Source organism: Lissotriton helveticus, chromosome 3_1 (genome assembly GCF_964261635.1).
Source record: "Lissotriton helveticus chromosome 3_1, aLisHel1.1, whole genome shotgun sequence".
In the NCBI taxonomy this organism is placed as follows: Eukaryota; Metazoa; Chordata; class Amphibia; order Caudata; family Salamandridae; genus Lissotriton; species Lissotriton helveticus.
The window spans coordinates 922,252,940-922,271,432 of NC_136061.1; the positions used below are offsets into that span (position 1 = coordinate 922,252,940).

Consider the following 18,493-nt stretch of genomic DNA (forward strand, 5'->3'; position numbering starts at 1 on the left):
GGGACCGGTTTCTGGCATTGCAGCCGTCTTCGGCCCGGCTTGCTTGAATCCTGATGGTGCAGTGAGCAAGGGACTCATGTCTGAGCATACCCTTCCACACTTGTAGTGGCCAAAACGATTCATAAAAGGGGGTGGTGATGGACAGAGCATCTGAATTAAGCAGAACACTCCTACCCAGTCAAAAGATTAGGGCTTGATCCATCACCGTTTTTTTGCTCACTGCACCATCCCATTTCAGAACCTGGCTACATGCAAATTAGTCTGTCCCTGGCCCAGTGCATCATGGGAACAGGGCAGACCAAACTACCAAGCCAATTCTTTACTGGAAAGGAAACACGCTTCCGGGGACCGGTTTCTGGCATTGCAGCCGTCTTCGGCCCGGCTTGCTTGAATCCTGATGGTGCAGTGAGCAAGGGACTCATGTCTGAGCATACCCTTCCACACTTGTAGTGGCCAAAACGATTCATAAAAGGGGGTGGTGATGGACAGAGCATCTGAATTAAGCCGAACACTCCTACCCAGTCAAAAGATCAGGGCTTGATCCATCACCGTTTTTTAGCTCACTGCACCATCCCAGTTCAGAACCTGGCTACATGCAAATTAGTCTGTCCCTGGCCCAATGCATCATGGGAACAGGGCAGACCAAACTACCAAGCCAATTCTTTACTGGAAAGGAAACAAGCTTCCGGGGACCGGTTTCTGGCATTGCAGCCGTCTTCGGCCCGGCTTGCTTGAATCCTGATGGTGCAGTGAGCAAGGCACTCATGTCTGAGCATACCCTTCCACATTTGTAGTGGCCAAAACGATTATAAAAGGGGGTGGTGATGGACAGAGCATCTGAATTAAGCAGAACACTCCTACCCAGTCAAAAGATCAGGGCTTGATCCATCACCGTTTTTTAGCTCACTGCACCATCCCAGTACAGAACCTGGCTACATGCAAATTAGTCTGTCCCTGGCCCAGTGCATCATGGGAACAGGGCAGACCAAACTACCAAGCCAATTCTTTACTGGAAAGGAAACAAGCTTCCGGGGACCGGTTTCTGGCATTGCAGCCGTCTTCGGCCCGGCTTGCTTGAATCCTGATGGTGCAGTGAGCAAGGGACTCATGTCTGAGCATACCCTTCCACACTTGTACTGGCCAAAACGATTCATAAAAGGGGGTGGTGATGGACAGAGCATCTGAACTAAGCAGAACACTCCTACCCAGTCAAAAGATCAGGGCTTGATCCATCACCGTTTTTTAGCTCACTGCACCATCTCAGTTCAGAACCTGGCTACATGCAAATTAGTCTGTCCCTGGCCCAGTGCATCATGGGAACAGGGCAGACCAAACTACCAAGCCAATTCTTTACTGGAAAGGAAACAAGCTTCCGGGGACCGGTTTCTGGCATTGCAGCCGTCTTCGGCCCGGCTTGCTTGAATCCTGATGGTGCAGTGAGCAAGGGACTCATGTCTGAGCATACCCTTCCACACTTGTAGTGGCCAAAACGATTCATAAAAGGGGGTGGTGATGGACAGAGCATCTGAATTAAGCAGAACACTCCTACCCAGTCAAAAGATCAGGGCTTGATCCATCACCGTTTTTTAGCTCACTGCACCATCTCAGTTCAGAACCTGGCTACATGCAAATTAGTCTGTCCCTGGCCCAGTGCATCATGGGAACAGGGCAGACCAAACTACCAAGCCAATTATTTACTGGAAAGGAAACAAGCTTCCGGGGACCATTGGAGGCAAATTATCCCAGACCCACTTTTCTGATTCCTAGTGACCCTGCTTGTCCCTTGTGCTCCTCAAATGGTATCTGACAAGAAGTTTCAGTACAACTTCAGGACTGTGTGTAAAATTCTAATTATTCCTTTACAACTTTATTTGGATCCCTGAGAGGAACCGAAGTGGCAACAGTAAACATGCAAAAGGACCCTCTGTTTGACATTGTCAAGCTAGCCTGGCTGATGAGGAGTGATACCCCGAAAATGGTCCCAGGATGCTTGTTTCAAGTCCAGGGAGGACCTAGCCTGGCAGTTCGGGCTGGACTGTTCCCACAGGAAAAGGGTCGAGACCGATTTGCATATGGCTGGGTCGGAACTGGAATGGCATGGTGAGCAAAAAAAACATGGATGTAGGCCCAGATCTCGGTACAGGGATGAATGTTTGACATTGTGCAGCATTCTGTCCATCAATTGTTCTTTTTGCAACTTTCTAAAAGTGGTATTTCAAAATTGTAATTTAAAATCTGACATTTCCATTTAAGAGGACTTTTAATTACAATTTCATAGATACCAAACATGAAACTCATACATATCCTCAATCAAAAGTTAGCACTTATTAAATGTTATTAGGCAACCCAATGTTATCCTATGGTAAATATAGGGCTCACCTAGTGAACAAAGAATTTAGGAGTTTGTCACTACCAGGCAATATAAAACTTAAACGTACATGTGCAACCTTTTCAATTACAATACACCCTACCTCAGGGGTGATATATATGCAATAAAGGGAGAGTCTAAGGTTTGGCAAGGGGTATATTGGCAAGTCGAAATGGCAGTTTAAAACTGCATTCAGGCTGCACTGGCAGGCCTGGATCATGTTATTAGGGCCACTTAATAGGGTGCCACAATAAGTGCTGCAGGCCCACTTGTAGCATGTGTATACGTTATATCACTCTACAAGGGACTTATAAGTAAATGAAATATGCCAATCAGGTGTCAGCCCATTTTACCATGTTTAAGGGAGAGAGAGCAGAAGCACTTTAGCACTGAGTAGCAGTGGTAAAGTGTGCAGAGCCCTAGAGCCAACAAAAGGAATTCTGCAAACAAATAGGAGGGGTGAAGGCAAAAGGTTTGGCCAGGTCCAACAATGATAAGTAGGTTTATTTATGTAGCATTTGTACTAGTGAAGCGCAATGTTAGCAGACACCGGAAAGTGGAGACCTTAGTATTCGAACTCTGGAAAGTGGCGAAGAGCCTAGTGTTTGAACACAGCAGAGAGAACTACTAAAGTGGGTGGAGAGTGAAAGTAGGACTCTACATAAAGATTTGCGGAGAGACACAATACAGAGAGATGCAGAAAAAGCATGGGACTCCGTCATCACTGCGATGTCGAGTAGATAGGAAGAACAGAGCAACCCCATGGTATAATTAAATGTTATTCGCGATTCACTAAGATTGAAGTGTTTTTCCTCCACACATTTTGAAGATATGTCTGTTATGTGGGGATGGATGTGGCCTGCGCCTCTCCACTCCTTTCTCCCCTCTTGAATACACTTGGACTGAGTTGATAAATAACCTGTCTTACATTTCCTGTATGTTCAATGATTGAATTCTAATGAAGATGACTGGCTCTTTTGTTATACTTTTAAGTTGTTGCAATGAAATTAGGAAATTTGTCTCTAACATGACACTGTACAGACCAGTCAATACCAGTATCAGAATACTTTGAAATGAGGTCTGCAACAAGAAGGTGTCTGATTTACTCATTACTGTAGAGTAACTTACTATGCTGCCTTTGTCACAGTTGATTTTAAATAAAAAAAAATATATAAAAAATAAAATAAGGTTCGGTCATTGCTTCTGACATTTAACATATGCTTGCACCCTCCTTACAGTTGTAGATGAATTAAAGATTTATATCTTGCTAGAACATTCTAGAGTTGTGCACAAGTCATTTCCCATGAAATAAGAAATGTGAGTATTTTCTTCAACATAGAGTTCACCTTCACCCACCTGTCAACACAGTAGCGAAAGGAACCCAGCTCTCTATGTTTTACTAAATCCTAACAGTGTCCCAAATCAACTACTGAGTAGAGCTGAATAAACCTTTTATAGTGATGTTCTTCGGATACTCCACTGCCACTTGCACTAAGCTTCAAAAGTGCTTACGGGCTAGTTTGCTACTATTTAAGAATCAGGCAGACAAATTTGCATGCAATCTGAGAAAGCTTGATCACATCAAACTGGCAAGCACTCAATTTAATTCCATTGAAATTTTAAACGCATCTTTTTCATGGCCATGTAATTTTTTGAATAAAGGGACATGGCCACTTTGTGCCCACCAGACCCTAAGCTCCGCAAACTCACAATCCACTTACAGGAGCACAGTCCCAAAAGTGCATAGGTCCAGGCACCAAAACGTGCTCAGTCCACATTATATATAAAGAAAAATCCACTCCCCAAATACAATTTCACGGTTTCATTTTCCCCCTTGAGAGTATGTTTACTGGTTTACATATATGTTCCCCAACTTTCTGGAGTTAGAGGACATTCTACGCTTTGGCCTAGCAAATGGGTAGGGGTCCCAGGTGTGGTTCCCTCGTTACTTGAGTTTGATGGTCATGCAACATCCTCGAGCTGCATATTAACTGAGTAGAGTTGCTGGCAGGTTCTTTCCGCATGAAATCCCTGTTCCCCCCTGAAAATAAAATTGCTTCATTCCCTTGAAAATGGCAAACTTCCTGACAGCCGGGTACATTTGCAAGCTGGGACTCATGTTTCAAGATCCTGACTTATTTTCCAATGGACTTTTAACACTTTTGCCTTCTGCACCGCTTGTCAGTGGCATTGGTGCACCTACTGAGTCAAGCGATAGTGGTAGCAGAGTGGAAATTCCGACACCTGAAAGATTTTAGCAATTGGAAGCTGGATATTCTGATCTTGTGCAGGTTGATGAAGATTTGGGCGCCTTTATCTGGAGAACTTTTAGCATCTCTCTTGAATCAGCAACTCCTATCATTCTTCAGCTGGGAGCCGGATTTAGAATCAAAAGCAGTGGATGCATTTTTTAAAGTCTCATGTGGACTGAGCTGTAGGCTTTTTTGCACTTTCTGCTGATCCCAAGGATGTCCTCAAATAACCTGAGGCAACTGGCAAATCTAGTCTAATTGATTTTAATTCGAGAAGCAAATGCAAGGTTTCCAGTCTACTAGACATATCTTGGGCTTCTCCGATACCCTTCCTCTCTTTCCAGGGATTCTGAGGAACCCTTTTGGCCAAATCCAGGCTCTAGTGGATTCTGGTCCACTTTATTTCAAGGCGTGGAGAATTTCCAGAGCGGGCAGGATTTTCAGAACAGGCTTCTTTCTACTTTAAGCAAACCTGCTTGTGCAATAATCAGAGAAGATATTTTTGGCTTGGAGGAGATGGGTTTGTTGGCGCAACAGGAAGGATTTGAATCTTGCGGGTCATGTTGTGTCTCAGATTATACATTTCTTGTCTTAGAAAGCATATTTTACAGCACAGCGAACGCTTTAAGAGAATGGCTGTTCTGGTGGCCCACCTTCCTGTAACCAGATGTCCAATTAATGAACACCCCTTGGTGTGTCAACTGCTCAGGGGGAATCATGTTATCTGCCCATGGTAACCCAGGTTCACTGCATTATGGAATCTCCTTGTGGTTCTGAGGTTTCTTGAACAGTGTGCTGTTTACAAAGATTTGACTTGTAAACCACGATGAGCAAACCTGCCCATTGTACTTTGTTTGAGAACACCTGCTGAATAGTTTCTGAAGGGAAATACTTGGTTCTAGCAAATAGATTATTTGCACCAGATGCCGTCTTTCACTATTTCAAGGAGAATGTGGTGTAATTCTAATTGTATATCTTACCCAAGTTTTCCCAGATAATACCAACCTTTGTGTGGTGCGATGTCTCAATCTAGGAGTATTGTACCAGGGGTTAGAAAAAAAAGTCACTGCGGCCAACTGCTGATTGCAGACAAGAACCTGTGTAAGCTAGTTTCTTTATTTATGCTTATGTCAGGTGGGTAAGATGGCTTATAGGGAAAGTAGGGATAGATTTAAGCTAATTTAGAGCCCAATTTACAAGAGGAGCCTCTAAATCCTTTGTTTTGGGTACCACGTTGGAAGGCATCATGAAGACGACAGAACTCTCTTCGAACTGCACTTTTAAAACGTTTTACTTCAAACAAATTATAGCTGTGACTTCTATGGTCATTAGCTTTAAACCAGAATAATGTGAGCCTCTGATCCTACTATGAAATAAAACATCTTCTTGCTTCTGTAACAAGAATTTACTATTCGATTTAGGACTCGGAGGCAAATATTATACCAACTGGTTATGCAAATGAACGCACTCTAACATAAATGATTATATTTATGACTTAAAATGCTGTTTCATTTCAAATATTATGACATTGTTTTATGTTATGTGGTTCCATTCTTTACCCTCCATGTAGTAACCTGTATATGGTGTTTTGCTCCAAAGAGAGTCAGTCACTTATGGCCGGCTATACATATTGTAGTATGCCTACCATGGCCTCATAGAATTTATAGTTGATAAAGTTTGTTACTTTGCTGCTGTGGAGTTTCAGTACAGAAAGAAAAACATAATCTTGACTTCCGTGTCCTCAAAAGAACTGAAAATTATTTTTACGGAAGCTAGAATGTTTTTCTTGTAGTTCATTTATTTTTGTGTCAGTTCCGATACAGTGCTCCTTTGAGGAAGTTCTCTTTAGGTCCGCAATGAATTATTCTCTTCCAAATTAAAAAGTATTCCTACTTAGTTTATTGAATTTAAATATCCTTACTACACTGTCACTTTTATGGGATTGTTAACAAAAAATATGTAATCACAGTCTAGTGTTTAGAAATTGGTTGCATACAAAGACACAGAACAATAGTGAATCTTACCTAAGAATTTATTTCTCATGCCTACATTCTTTTTATTCCAGAAATAATGTAGGCATTCTGGCTACAGGACAACCTACAAGATGCTCAAAAGGGAAGTTTAGACTTCAGTTTTTGCTTTAGTCTCCTTACTGTGAGAAATCTTGTATAAAATGGCTCTTTTCAAGCTTTAGACTAAACATTACGGCCATGCAGTGAATAATTAGGGGAGGAGAAATGCCATCTGTTGTTTTGCGCTCGGCCTCAGGCAGGCATTTCTCCTCCCCTAATTATTCACTGCATGGCCGGCTGGCACATCAAAGGCTGCTGCTCCCTGTAGTGTCCTGCTAGGACACAGTCTAGTTGTTATAGATGTAACCCTACACTAAACACCCACCCACCACAGACGTCACTGGGTCAGGTGACGCTGCCAATAAAAGAGCCAGAGCGCACGTGCTCGTGGCCAGATCTGCTATCCCCTAACTGGCGTCCGTGTGTCTCATTTCCTACACCATGTGGGCCTAAGGCCCAACACTACATTGGCGACGAGGCGGTAACGCAATGCCACGCGTGCCGTGAAAAGCTGAACAATCCCCGGAAAGAAGAAGGGAAGTGCCCAGGTGCAGGGCACCCCCCTGGGGAAGCGGCGCCGGCCGCCGAGAGGCCCACGGGGCGTGTGCTGTGCCCCGGGCCTGAAGATCCATGGTGAGGTGTCCGGGAGTCCACCCCGCACCTCTGTGCCCAGCGTGAGCCTCCCTGCGCGAGGCGAGAGTGGAGCGGACCGACCGGAGCCTACCCGCGTCGGCCGCGACTGAGCCCCTGCCTGGGGCGAAGAGAGAGCCGAGCGGAGCCTACCCGCATCGGCCGCAACACAGTGGCCCATCGGTGCCGAGCGGACCGCCCAGTGCCCACCTGCGACGGCCGCGAGGCGGAGACCCCCACCGGAGAGGTGCACCGGCCGGACGGAGCCCACCCGCCACGACCGCGACAAAGCATCAGGCCCGCCGGCCGAAGGTGAGCCCCAGGGGTGAAGTGACGTCCATGAACAATGCCCAAAGTATAAGCAGGACTCGCGGAGCCCACCCGCGGCCTGCCTGCAGCGCCCTTCCCCCGCCGCGTGTGTGAAGTGCGGCGGAGGGGTGAAAGACTGCCGGAAAGCGCCCGCAGCGCGAAGGGAGCTGCCAGGCGCTTAATAACCGAAGCGGAGCCCACCCGCATGACCAGCGCGCCCCGCCGGGCGTGAGCGTGCCCCCAATGAACCTCAGATAAAGCACGACTCGCGGAGCCCACCCGCGGCCTGCCTGCTGCGTCCCCCGCCGCGTGTGTCCAGTGCGGCGGCGAGGGAATAAACTGTTCGTGTTAGCAGGACCAGCGGAGCCCACCCGCGGCCTGCCTGCGATGCCTCCTGTCCCCCGATGCGAGGGTGATTGAACATTTGGTTAGAGCTCACCCGCGGCCTGCCTCAAGCGCCCCCCCCCGTCCCGGAGAGAGGACAGACAAAGCACCGCAAAGCCGCCCGCACACGCAGTGACAGTGTGCACACACACCCCCCTCCGGCAGCGTGTGGATCAAGAAGCTGCTGCGGGGAGGGGGGAGAGCAACAGGAACAACCAGCGCTGCCGAGTTCAAATGTGCCCCCCCCCACCCCACGGGATATCAAATGCTAGTGCCGGTGCACCCGGCAAGAATCAGAACATGTGCCCCGTGAACACAAGAGACAGCAAACCCAAACTGGAGCCTGTGCCTTTCTCCCCCACAAGAGGAATACTGTTAAAAGGTAAAACTTACCGGCAAAGAGGTGGCGTCCAGTCCCTGAGGCCAGCTACCAGCAGCTCCAGCCCACAGTAAGCCCCGGGAGTAGCAGATACCAGAGAGTGCACAGCCTGGGAGGAAAGCAGCATTACTGCCACCCAGTGGCCAAAAGGAAAAGCGCACCTGCATTAACAAGGAACTGCAACAAGCATTGCACAAAGCAGTGACCCTAGGACTGTACCTATGCACAGTGTCAAGAGCCACCAGCATTCTGCCACAGAAGCAATCTCAGGCTGCGGCGACCCACAGCAAGAGAATCAAGGCACCTCCACTGATGCACAGTAGTGCACCAAGAAAACAGACGCACAAAGTAACTGCGCAACAGCACAAGGAGAATCCACTTACAAGCAGCAACACAGTGCCCGCAGAGTGCAGCTCCATAAGCCGAAGGACTCCCGGCGAGACAGAAACAAGCATTGGTCAAAGCAAGCGCCATGTCAACAGGTGGCGCAAAACCACATCCACGTCTGTCAGTGGTGCTGCCGCCACCCCCGAAATCGGAAGGAACTCCACACAACAGCACAGCACTGCGCAGCAACACGCAAGGAGTGAAGGAACTCCACGCACCAGATAGCACCGGCGCAAGCCTGCAACTACACAATGTGAGACTGAACTAACCGTGTGCAGGAACACTGCCATGCCCAAAGGACGCCACGTCAATACGCAACCTCCTGAAGACAAAAGGGAGACCGCGCAGAAACAAGCCAGCAACGCAGTAACACGCCACGAGGCGCAGGAACGCGCCAGAAACACAAAACTAGTACAGACCAAAGGACTCCTGGGGGCCCAGTGCAATCAGTAAATCTGCAAGCCACCTACTTACTGGGTCGGACCCCCACACTAGAGAGTCACACGTCCCAGTGCCGGCATTTTCAATCAGCAGAGCCCTGCAGATCCTGGAAGACTGCCGAGGAGCCCCCCCTGCTATTTGGTGGCCATCCAGCACCATCACACCTACACACACCAAAGAAACAAGCATTGCACAAACCCACGATGGGTCAATAGCAGCAAGGGGCAACGGACTGAGTAACGCCCCAAGGAACCAAGCAGCAAGTAAATGCGCAACGCAACACAACGCAACCACCACTAGAATCTACTACCACGCAGCAAGTAAGTGCGCAACCACGCAGAAGACACCCACACACACCAGCAAAGGGTCTGCAGATGCCACTTCCAGCGCGACGTGGAAAAGAGCCACGAACGCCTCACTAAGCATCCAAGCACTGACAGAACGTCTGGAGGAAACGACTGCCAAGCACTGGAAGAACGTCCAGGGAAAACGAGTGCCGAGATCAAACGACGGAGAGAGCAGCGACGCCTTGTGGCCACAGGTGTTCACCGCAGCATCAACCACTCCCGCCAACGGTCCAAAGCAGCAAGTCCCTGACACCAGCCAAAGCAGCAAGTACCCAACGACTCGCAACAAGCGTCCAAGAATTCCACACCCGCACGCCAGGACTGCGCAGCACTGCGCCGGAACGTGCCAGGAATCAAGGGCGCCAAAGTGACGCTACACAGCGACACGCCAATGCCACGGGACAGCACACAAAGGTCCCCAACAGAGACAGCCATGTCTCGCAGCAACCGGAGCGCCATCGTCAGCACGCATGGCAGCACGCACCAGAGTTGCACCAGGAGCGGTGACGCAACCCTCCTCCGCGCAGACAAAGCGCGCCAACGCCAAAACACCGTGACGGTGAATAGCGACCACAAAGAAAATAGCACAGCATGACAACTCATGCCCAAGATGAAAACCGACCACCCAGTCTGGTCACCAAGGAAAGAAAAGCAACAACAGAGAAGATACGACGACAGGTCTAGTCACCAAGCCAAGTGAAGACAGTGTCCTACCACATGGACAAGACCACGGAGACGACATGTAGAGGGCCCGCTACATGGAGAATCCTGGTTAGCATGAGAAAGCAAGAAAGAAGACCGGACCGCGTCGAGGAAGTGAACGAAGAGGAAGAATGGAGAATCACATCACTCCACAGAGGAGGAGAGAGAACTACAGCACACAGGAACATCGGTGCTGTCCAAGGAGCATCGTAACAATCAGCACACAGGAACATCGGTGCTGTCCAAGGAACATCGCAACATCCGTGTGGATCCCAGTAATCCCTACAACCTGCATTCGAAGAGACCAACCACTGATGAACTGCATGGGTGCCCTGTGAACCTGAAGCTTACCGAAGCAGAGCATACCCGAGCACTAGACAATCCACCCTTGTGGACTACACAAGACTCGACTGTGGCCATGTCCGAAGTTCGGCAGCGACCCGTACAGCCCACGCGATCAAGTGGCGGTCCAGGGGACAAGGGCCTCGGCCGCATATCCTGTGAGAGAGGAATCCGGATGGGAGAGGTGCAGCAGCGGCAGCTCCACGACAGGCAACAGGAAGCATGAAGGCCCCAGGTAATCACCTGGCACCGAGAAACGGTCGGTTGAAGACACTGAACCCATGTCCTAACGGCAAGACCATCCTGGCGGATGACATCAACACCCCCGAGGACATCATGAGAGACTTGGCGGTGAGTCCGTTGGCAGTTCGGCAGCGACGCCTTTGCGCGGCTCATGCGAAGCCCGCACGGCCCACCCGGTCCCGTCGTGTCCTGCAAGAGGGTCCTCCCAGCGTCTCTAGTGAGAGAAGAGCCCAAGCAGGAGAGGCCAGTCTTCAAGGCTCCCGTGAGAGAGGAGTCCAGCAAGAAAGGCAAAGTCGGAAGTTACCTGGCCGGACGGAGATGTGAAGGCATCAAGATCAGCAAATCCAAAGAAAGACCTCTCGTGCCATAATCGTCTCCTACAACCAACAAGCGTGGTCATCCACTGGACTAGGAACACCTGCGAGACCCCTCAAGGGTCACACCCTTTCTGCTCCCAAAGTGAGAACACTGTACATAAGCGTCAACACAGCAAGACAAGGATGATCTGAAGTACACCGCCGAGGTGAAGCTCATCTGACTGACTTTGTAGTCCTGGAACTTTCAACATTCTCCCAGCTGATCGCCTGAAGAAGATCTGATGAGGCTATCAACTGTTATTGTTCTGTTTTCTTACAGGTTGGACATTCGCTTTTCCTTTCATTAAAGTTGGGGAGGAATGTAGTGTCCTGCTAGGACACAGTCTAGTTGTTATAGATGTAACCCTACACTAAACACCCACCCACCACAGACGTCACTGGGTCAGGTGACGCTGCCAATAAAAGAGCCAGAGCGCACGTGCTCGTGGCCAGATCTGCTATCCCCTAACTGGCGTCCGTGTGTCTCATTTCCTACACCATGTGGGCCTAAGGCCCAACACTACACTCCCCATGCTATGTCGTCAGTTTCCTCTGCCTTTAACTGTGCTAGCAAAGATGTCAGCATACGGCCTCTGAGGCTGGCTGCTTTACCCCGTTGGGTTCCCCAGAAGTATCAGACTGTCTCACAAGTGACTGGCTCTGTCCCAGCCTTATTCTGCCCATGTCACTCACTCTGCCCGAATATTCCCAGCCCTTCAGGAGCACCAAATTGTCTCACGAGTTACCAACTCTGTCCCAGCCCTTTAGAAACACCCTCTCGCCCAAGTCACTGACTCTGCCCCAATATTACCGGCTCATTTGAAGAATCAAGCTGTCTCACGAATGACCAACTCTGTCCCAGCCCTATCGGCACTTCAGAAGCACACTGTTTACCAAGTTAATGCATCTGCCCCAATATTTCTGGCCCTTCATCCACCATCCAACTCCACCTTCCAACTCCACCTTCCAACTCCACCTTCCAACTCCACCATCCAACTCCACCATCCAAATCCAACTCCACCCTCCAAATCCAACTCCACCCTCCAACTACAACTCCGCCCTCCAACTACAACTCCACCCTCCAAATCCAAATACACCCTCCAACTCCACCCTCCAAATCCAAATCCACCTTCCAACTCCACCCTACAACTCCACCGCCTCCTTCTCTAACTCCTTGTTCTCTTCACTTCTCCTGTGCTGATCTGCTGCTCTCTTCCACCCACCTCCTTCTTTAACTCCCTGGTCTGTTCTCCCATGCTGATCTGCAGCTCTCTTCCACCCGCCCCCTTCTCCAACTCCATGTTCTCTTCTCCCGTGCTGATCTGCTGTTCCCTTTCACCGCCTCCTTCTCTAACTCCCTGTTCTCTTCTCCTGTGCTGATCTGCAGCTCTCTTCCACCCGCCTCCTTCTTTAACTCCCTGTTCTCTTCTGCTGTGCTGATATGCTGCTCTCTTCCACATACATCCTTCTCTAACCGCTCACACACACACACATACAACCACACACACAACCACACAAACACACACAATCACACCACACACACAATCTCACACCCAACCCCACACCCAACCCCACACCCAACCCCACACCCAACCACACACCCAACCCCACACCCAACCACACACCCAACCACACACAACCACACACCCAACCACACATACAACCACACCCAACCACACACAACCACACCCAACCACACACACCCACACACACACACACAACCACACCACACACACAATCTCACACACAACCACACACACACAACCACACACCCAACCACACACCCAACCACACACCCAACCACACACCCAACCACACATCCAACCACACATCCAACCACACATCCAACCACACATCCAACCACACACACAACCACACACACAACCACACACACAACCACACACACAACCACACACACAACCACACACACAACGACACACACAACACACACACAACACACTACTACACACACACAACCCCACACACACAACCCCAAACACCCCCACACGCAACCCCACCACCATACGCGCATACAACCACTCACGCATACAACCACTCACGCATACAACCACTCACGCATACAACCACTCACGCATACAACCACTCACGCATACAACCACTCACGCATACAACCACTCACGCATACAACCACTCACGCATACAACCACTCACGCATACAACCACTCACGCATACAACCACTCACACATACAACCACTCACACAACTACACACACAACCACACACACAACCACACACACACAAACACACACATCTGTCGCCCTCACTCTATCTATCTATTCCCCTCACTCTATCAATCTATTGCCCTCACTCTATCTCTCTATCGCTCTCACTCTCTATCTATCAATCTGTCTATCTATCGCCCTCACTCTATCTATCGCCCTCACTCTATCTATTGCCCTCACTCTATCTATCGCCCTCACTCTATCGCCCTCACTGTCTATCTATCGCCCTCACTCTGTCTATCTATCTATCGCCCTCACTCTGTCTATCTATCTATCGCCCTCTATCTATCTATCGCACCACCACAGCATCACTCAGGGGCACCACAGCATCACCCAGGGGCACCACAACATCACTCAGGGGCACCACAACATCACTCAGGGGCACCACAACATCACTGAACGCCCCAACATCACTCGTCGCCACCACAACATCCCTCCGCGCCACCACAGCATCAATCAGTGCAACCATTCAACTACAACTAGTTCAAATATGTTCTCTCAATGTTTAAAGCTTTATTACAAATGTCACAAAAAGACGTTAATATTTCACTTCTGTTCTTGGATTTTCGGCACAATAAAATACACTGAACATAATCTTCACAAAAGGTATTTACAAAAGTTTAAGCTATTGCCATTATAAATTACAATAAATGTTATTTAATTATAAATTATTTAAAAAAATTAAAAGCCATTGTTATTTGTAATATCAATACATCTAAGTCACGTAAATACAAAACTTGTTGCATTACAAATGCTATGTGTCACATTTGCAAAAGTTAAAAGTATTGGCATTGTAAATGACAAAGCTATTAATTTCGCTATTTTCAAAACCAACACATAAATATAAAATGTGTCATTTACAAAACCAATAGCTCAAACTTTCCTAATGCGAGACCTATTGCATTGCATGTTTTTTTGCCTGGTTTTGAACGTTTTGCAGAACAAAACCCGTTCACCCTACAGTCGATTTTTGTAAAATTAGGCAAGCTAACTGCAGGCTTGTTCCTTTTGAGGTAGTATTATTTTTTATAAAGATTGCTTTATGAAATAGACATCATTTATTGCTATCCCATTGTTTTTGGATTTTTCTTTTTTTTTAAAACTTGTTTAAATTAATTTTATATTTGATCTATATGCTGTGTTGATTTTAGTGCATCTTGCAAGAACCAAGATAAATATGATATGTAAGAAGAAATATCACAGTATTTGTGTGGCTGTGCAGTATTCATGCTATTCTTCTTTCTTTTTTTACAGCCAGTTCAATAATAGGAATTATATTTATTAAGGAAAAATGGAAGCCAAAGGAGTTTTTTAGTAAGTATGTAACATGTAAATGCATTTTCAACTGTATTCAATGTTAATTGCTTTCTGCTTGTTGATGTGAGCAGCATGGCAGGTTATTTGAGGTAACTCTGGGGGTATGTGGACATTTACATGTCAGGCGAAGGATGAGTTTTCAGTTATGCAATAATGAATACTTAAATTGATGAGTTAAGTCGAAGCTACAGGAAAAATGTTTAATTTGGAAACAAAGAGAGGAACAAATGCCTATTTTCATTCATGTTTATAACTGCTCATTAGGGGGACTCTGCATTCATAAGAAAAGTGGCAACACGAATGCCTTCGCTTAAATCTCCCTGAGGCGATTAGCGCAATGGTCTTACTAAAGTGTCTAACCTGTACAAGCACTGAGCCCTCTACACAGCAGATGTCAGAGGTGCTCGCTTGATAGCGAGCAACCCCAGGGAATTGCTGAGATACTTCAGGCTCCATATGTGATGATGGTGAACTCTCAAGGTGAGCCTTTTGTAATTTACACTGCATGCCATACCTGGGAGAGACAAATGGGATACATAAGATTCCAAACTGGGACTCACACATAGCTTGTCAAAATATATTGGCAATGCACCTCAGCTCTGACTTAGAATGTCCTCTGAAGTGCAGTTTCTTAGACTCCACCCTCCAACCCTTTCCACTTATAGCTCTGACCCCTGATATTCTAGGACTGAGATACCAGACAGTTCATCCAATGCACTCCAAATCTCCAACCTTCCCATCAGTCCATTGATGTATATTTCCAATTACGATACTATATTAGCCATTTCTATGTATTCTCATAAATATTTAGGATTATCTGTGCTGTTCAGCTGGAGGTTGAACCTGTACATTTACTATGCATCTCTTCAGCTGTATCATTTTGCGACCCAAGACATCTTTTACTAGTCCTTTACTGATATTCATAATTGCCCTAACAGTGCTTCTCATTCTTTTGATACACCTATCTTGAGACCACAGACACCATTAAAACCTAGTTCAGGGGCCGTATTACAGAAGGTGCCCCGGGGGTGTGCAACAGGCGTTTTGCGCCCTCTTTGCGTACCCCCAGGGCTCCTTGGCGCTGACGCTTGTGCATCCCCTTCGATAATACCAATAGTGCTGGTATACTTATTGCGCCAGCACTACTCAAAGGGTGTTCCCTCATTTGCATAGGGGCGTGCCCTATGCAAATAACGAAATTCCTTTGACTCTGTACCCCTGCCATATTGCAGGTGCAGAGTCAAAGAAACCCTCAGGAGGTGCACTGATAGTGCGTCATTTAAAAGGTGGCACATTGTATGTGCGCCCCCTGAGAGCAGCCCTCTGCAGGGGGCAAAGGGAGCCCCATGGACCCCCCCAGACACCCCTTTGCAGGCGGGTACAGTCACTGACAGCACCCGCCTGAAAGGGGATCTCTAAATCTCTTTGAAAGTGGAGGCGGGTGCTGCCTGCACTGTGAAAACACAGAGCGGCTGCTCCCTGTTTTCACATAAAACAGCGCAAGTTCGCAGCTTCCCTGGGGGCAGCGCATATATCATAATAGAGCGCATTGACATTGTTTGCGGCCGGCGCACCTTTTGAAAGGTGCACCGGGTGCAAACACGGCCAATGCGTAATACGGCCCTGGTCGTCAGCATCTCTGCTATTACATTCCCCCTCCCCACACTCCTATGTCACATTGCACCACAATCTGATGTAAAGCACAACTACCCACTTGTGCGCACTCACACTTTTACGCAGTTTTCCCTTACAGTCCTCAAGCTCAGACTTTGATGTGAAAGGGCACAAAAAGGACCTAAAAGGACTTGCATGAGATTCCAGCACCGAGCCATTTAATTTTCATACTCTGCACACTAATCACACGTAGTAAAAAATTTGAAGAACGTCCACATGACTGGAGACCCTAGCGAGCGTATGAGAAATAATTGTGCCTCTATTCAGTTAAGCCCTTATAAATAAACCAATATAAAAAGTGCCAAAAGGCTGGATAATTTGATTAATATTGTATGGGTCAAACCCACTGGCTTACCATCATGAGCTAATAATCTGTGATGGATGCTCTAAATATAAATAGTTACTATTTTAAAAATGTTGTGGGACACACTTTAAGGACTCTCTACATCACCATTAACATGAAACGTATACTTTAAGACTATTCATGATCTCCTTTGACAGATGAGTGTCTTTTGCATGATGCTGATGATAGACATGTAATCTTCAAATTGGCAGGTGTTGGACATTTGGACCCAACATACCCCATCAGAAACCTGATCCACATAACTATGCAGCCCATTGAGAGTAAAACTCAAACCATGCATGCTGCTTCAGATTGTAACTACCTGTAAGGGCTGTGCCATTTCAAACATTCAGTAAAAATCAATCTTGAGAAAATTAAGTTGTCTGGTCTCTAAAAAGAATCCACTTTAGAATCTGAAATGTTTCATATCAGCACAGAATTCTCACTTACACTGTGAGTTTCCAGTCTGGGTTTGTCTTAAATTGATGCGGATAGAAAAAGACCATTTGTGAAATTAATTAACTGGATAGAAGCACAGGAGACGAGGGCGTACAAAAGAGCATGTTTTTTTTCTTCAAGTACAGCGTAAGGACCCCAGCCACAGCTTTTCGTCTCGGAACCTTCACTCTCTCTCACTGGGAGCTCACCTCAGAACGTTCGCCACTGTGACATTCTAACAGCAGGTCACAGTGGCGTGAACCACTACACAAGCAGGGAAGGGGCTAGGTGGCAAAGCCAGGGTTCCCCCTGTAACAGAAGATACCACACATTCCCCTCTGTTACACAACAAAGAACATAATGAACATAAAAGAAAACAAATGCTTGAGGATGCTTATTTAGCAACATAGTGTTCCAAATACCTCGTACGGCAAACCTTCCTGTGACTTGTCTTGGGAAAGGGGTTGGCCTGCCCTGAACAACCTGGCACAGGCATATCGCCCCATCTCTGGGTTCCGCTCCCACCCCCTAGCATGTTGTCGGCGCCCGCCGTCGGAGCAGTGTACCTTACCACCCTCACCACGTTCCAAATCTTCCCTTCTTGTGTCTTGACAGCATTCTTGAATAACTTTACAATCTTTGTGGGTTCTGTGAACTCTGACCAATTTGCTCTGCCAGTGGGTGCTATTATTTTGACTAAATCTCCCACCTGGAATCTCACGTTTTTGACAGTATGTAGCCTGTCGAACCTGGTCTTCTGTTATGTTGGGTTTTTCCTTTAAGGCTCGTGGGAGACTGACTTGGAATGTAATGATGTCATCTGGAATGTTATGTGCATGCTATGATTGTGGGGACAGTTAAGGAGCCACGGTGGAAGGCAGCGTACGCTCCCTGGCGCTCACCTGTATTTGTATACCTGCTACATTAAAGTATATACTTCAACCTATGGATTTGTGCATCTTTACAATTGGCGACAATCGGAGTACAGAAGAACCCTTTTGGAAACCATCTACACTGTCGAAGTCGGCTTACAGCTTCATGCTGCATCATGAGGGAGAATCACGGTAATTAAAAAAAAAAAAAAAAGAAGAAGAAAAAGACTACGGAGACCTTCATGCGGTAAGCGCGCAGACAATCGGCATACCGCGTCTTTTGTGATATTTGTAGGTCACACCTCGCCTAGCGATTCCGTGGTGCAGTTTTTGAATGTGGGGCTAAGTTCCAAGCTGATGTGCGCAGAGCAACGATCCCTCTGGAAGCGCGAGG

General features: G+C 47.5%; 1 protein-coding gene across 2 annotated transcripts in view; it reads left to right on the forward strand.

The window, feature by feature from the left end:
- NIPAL3 (NIPA like domain containing 3) overlaps positions 1-18,493 on the forward strand; it is a 214,139-nt gene that overhangs the window by 159,889 nt on the left and 35,757 nt on the right. For both annotated transcript variants that reach the window (XM_078681262.1, XM_078681263.1), the window contains exon 5: positions 14,710-14,769. In XM_078681262.1, the coding sequence (XP_078537388.1) occupies positions 14,710-14,769 (60 nt within the window). The remainder of the gene's footprint in view (positions 1-14,709; positions 14,770-18,493) is intronic.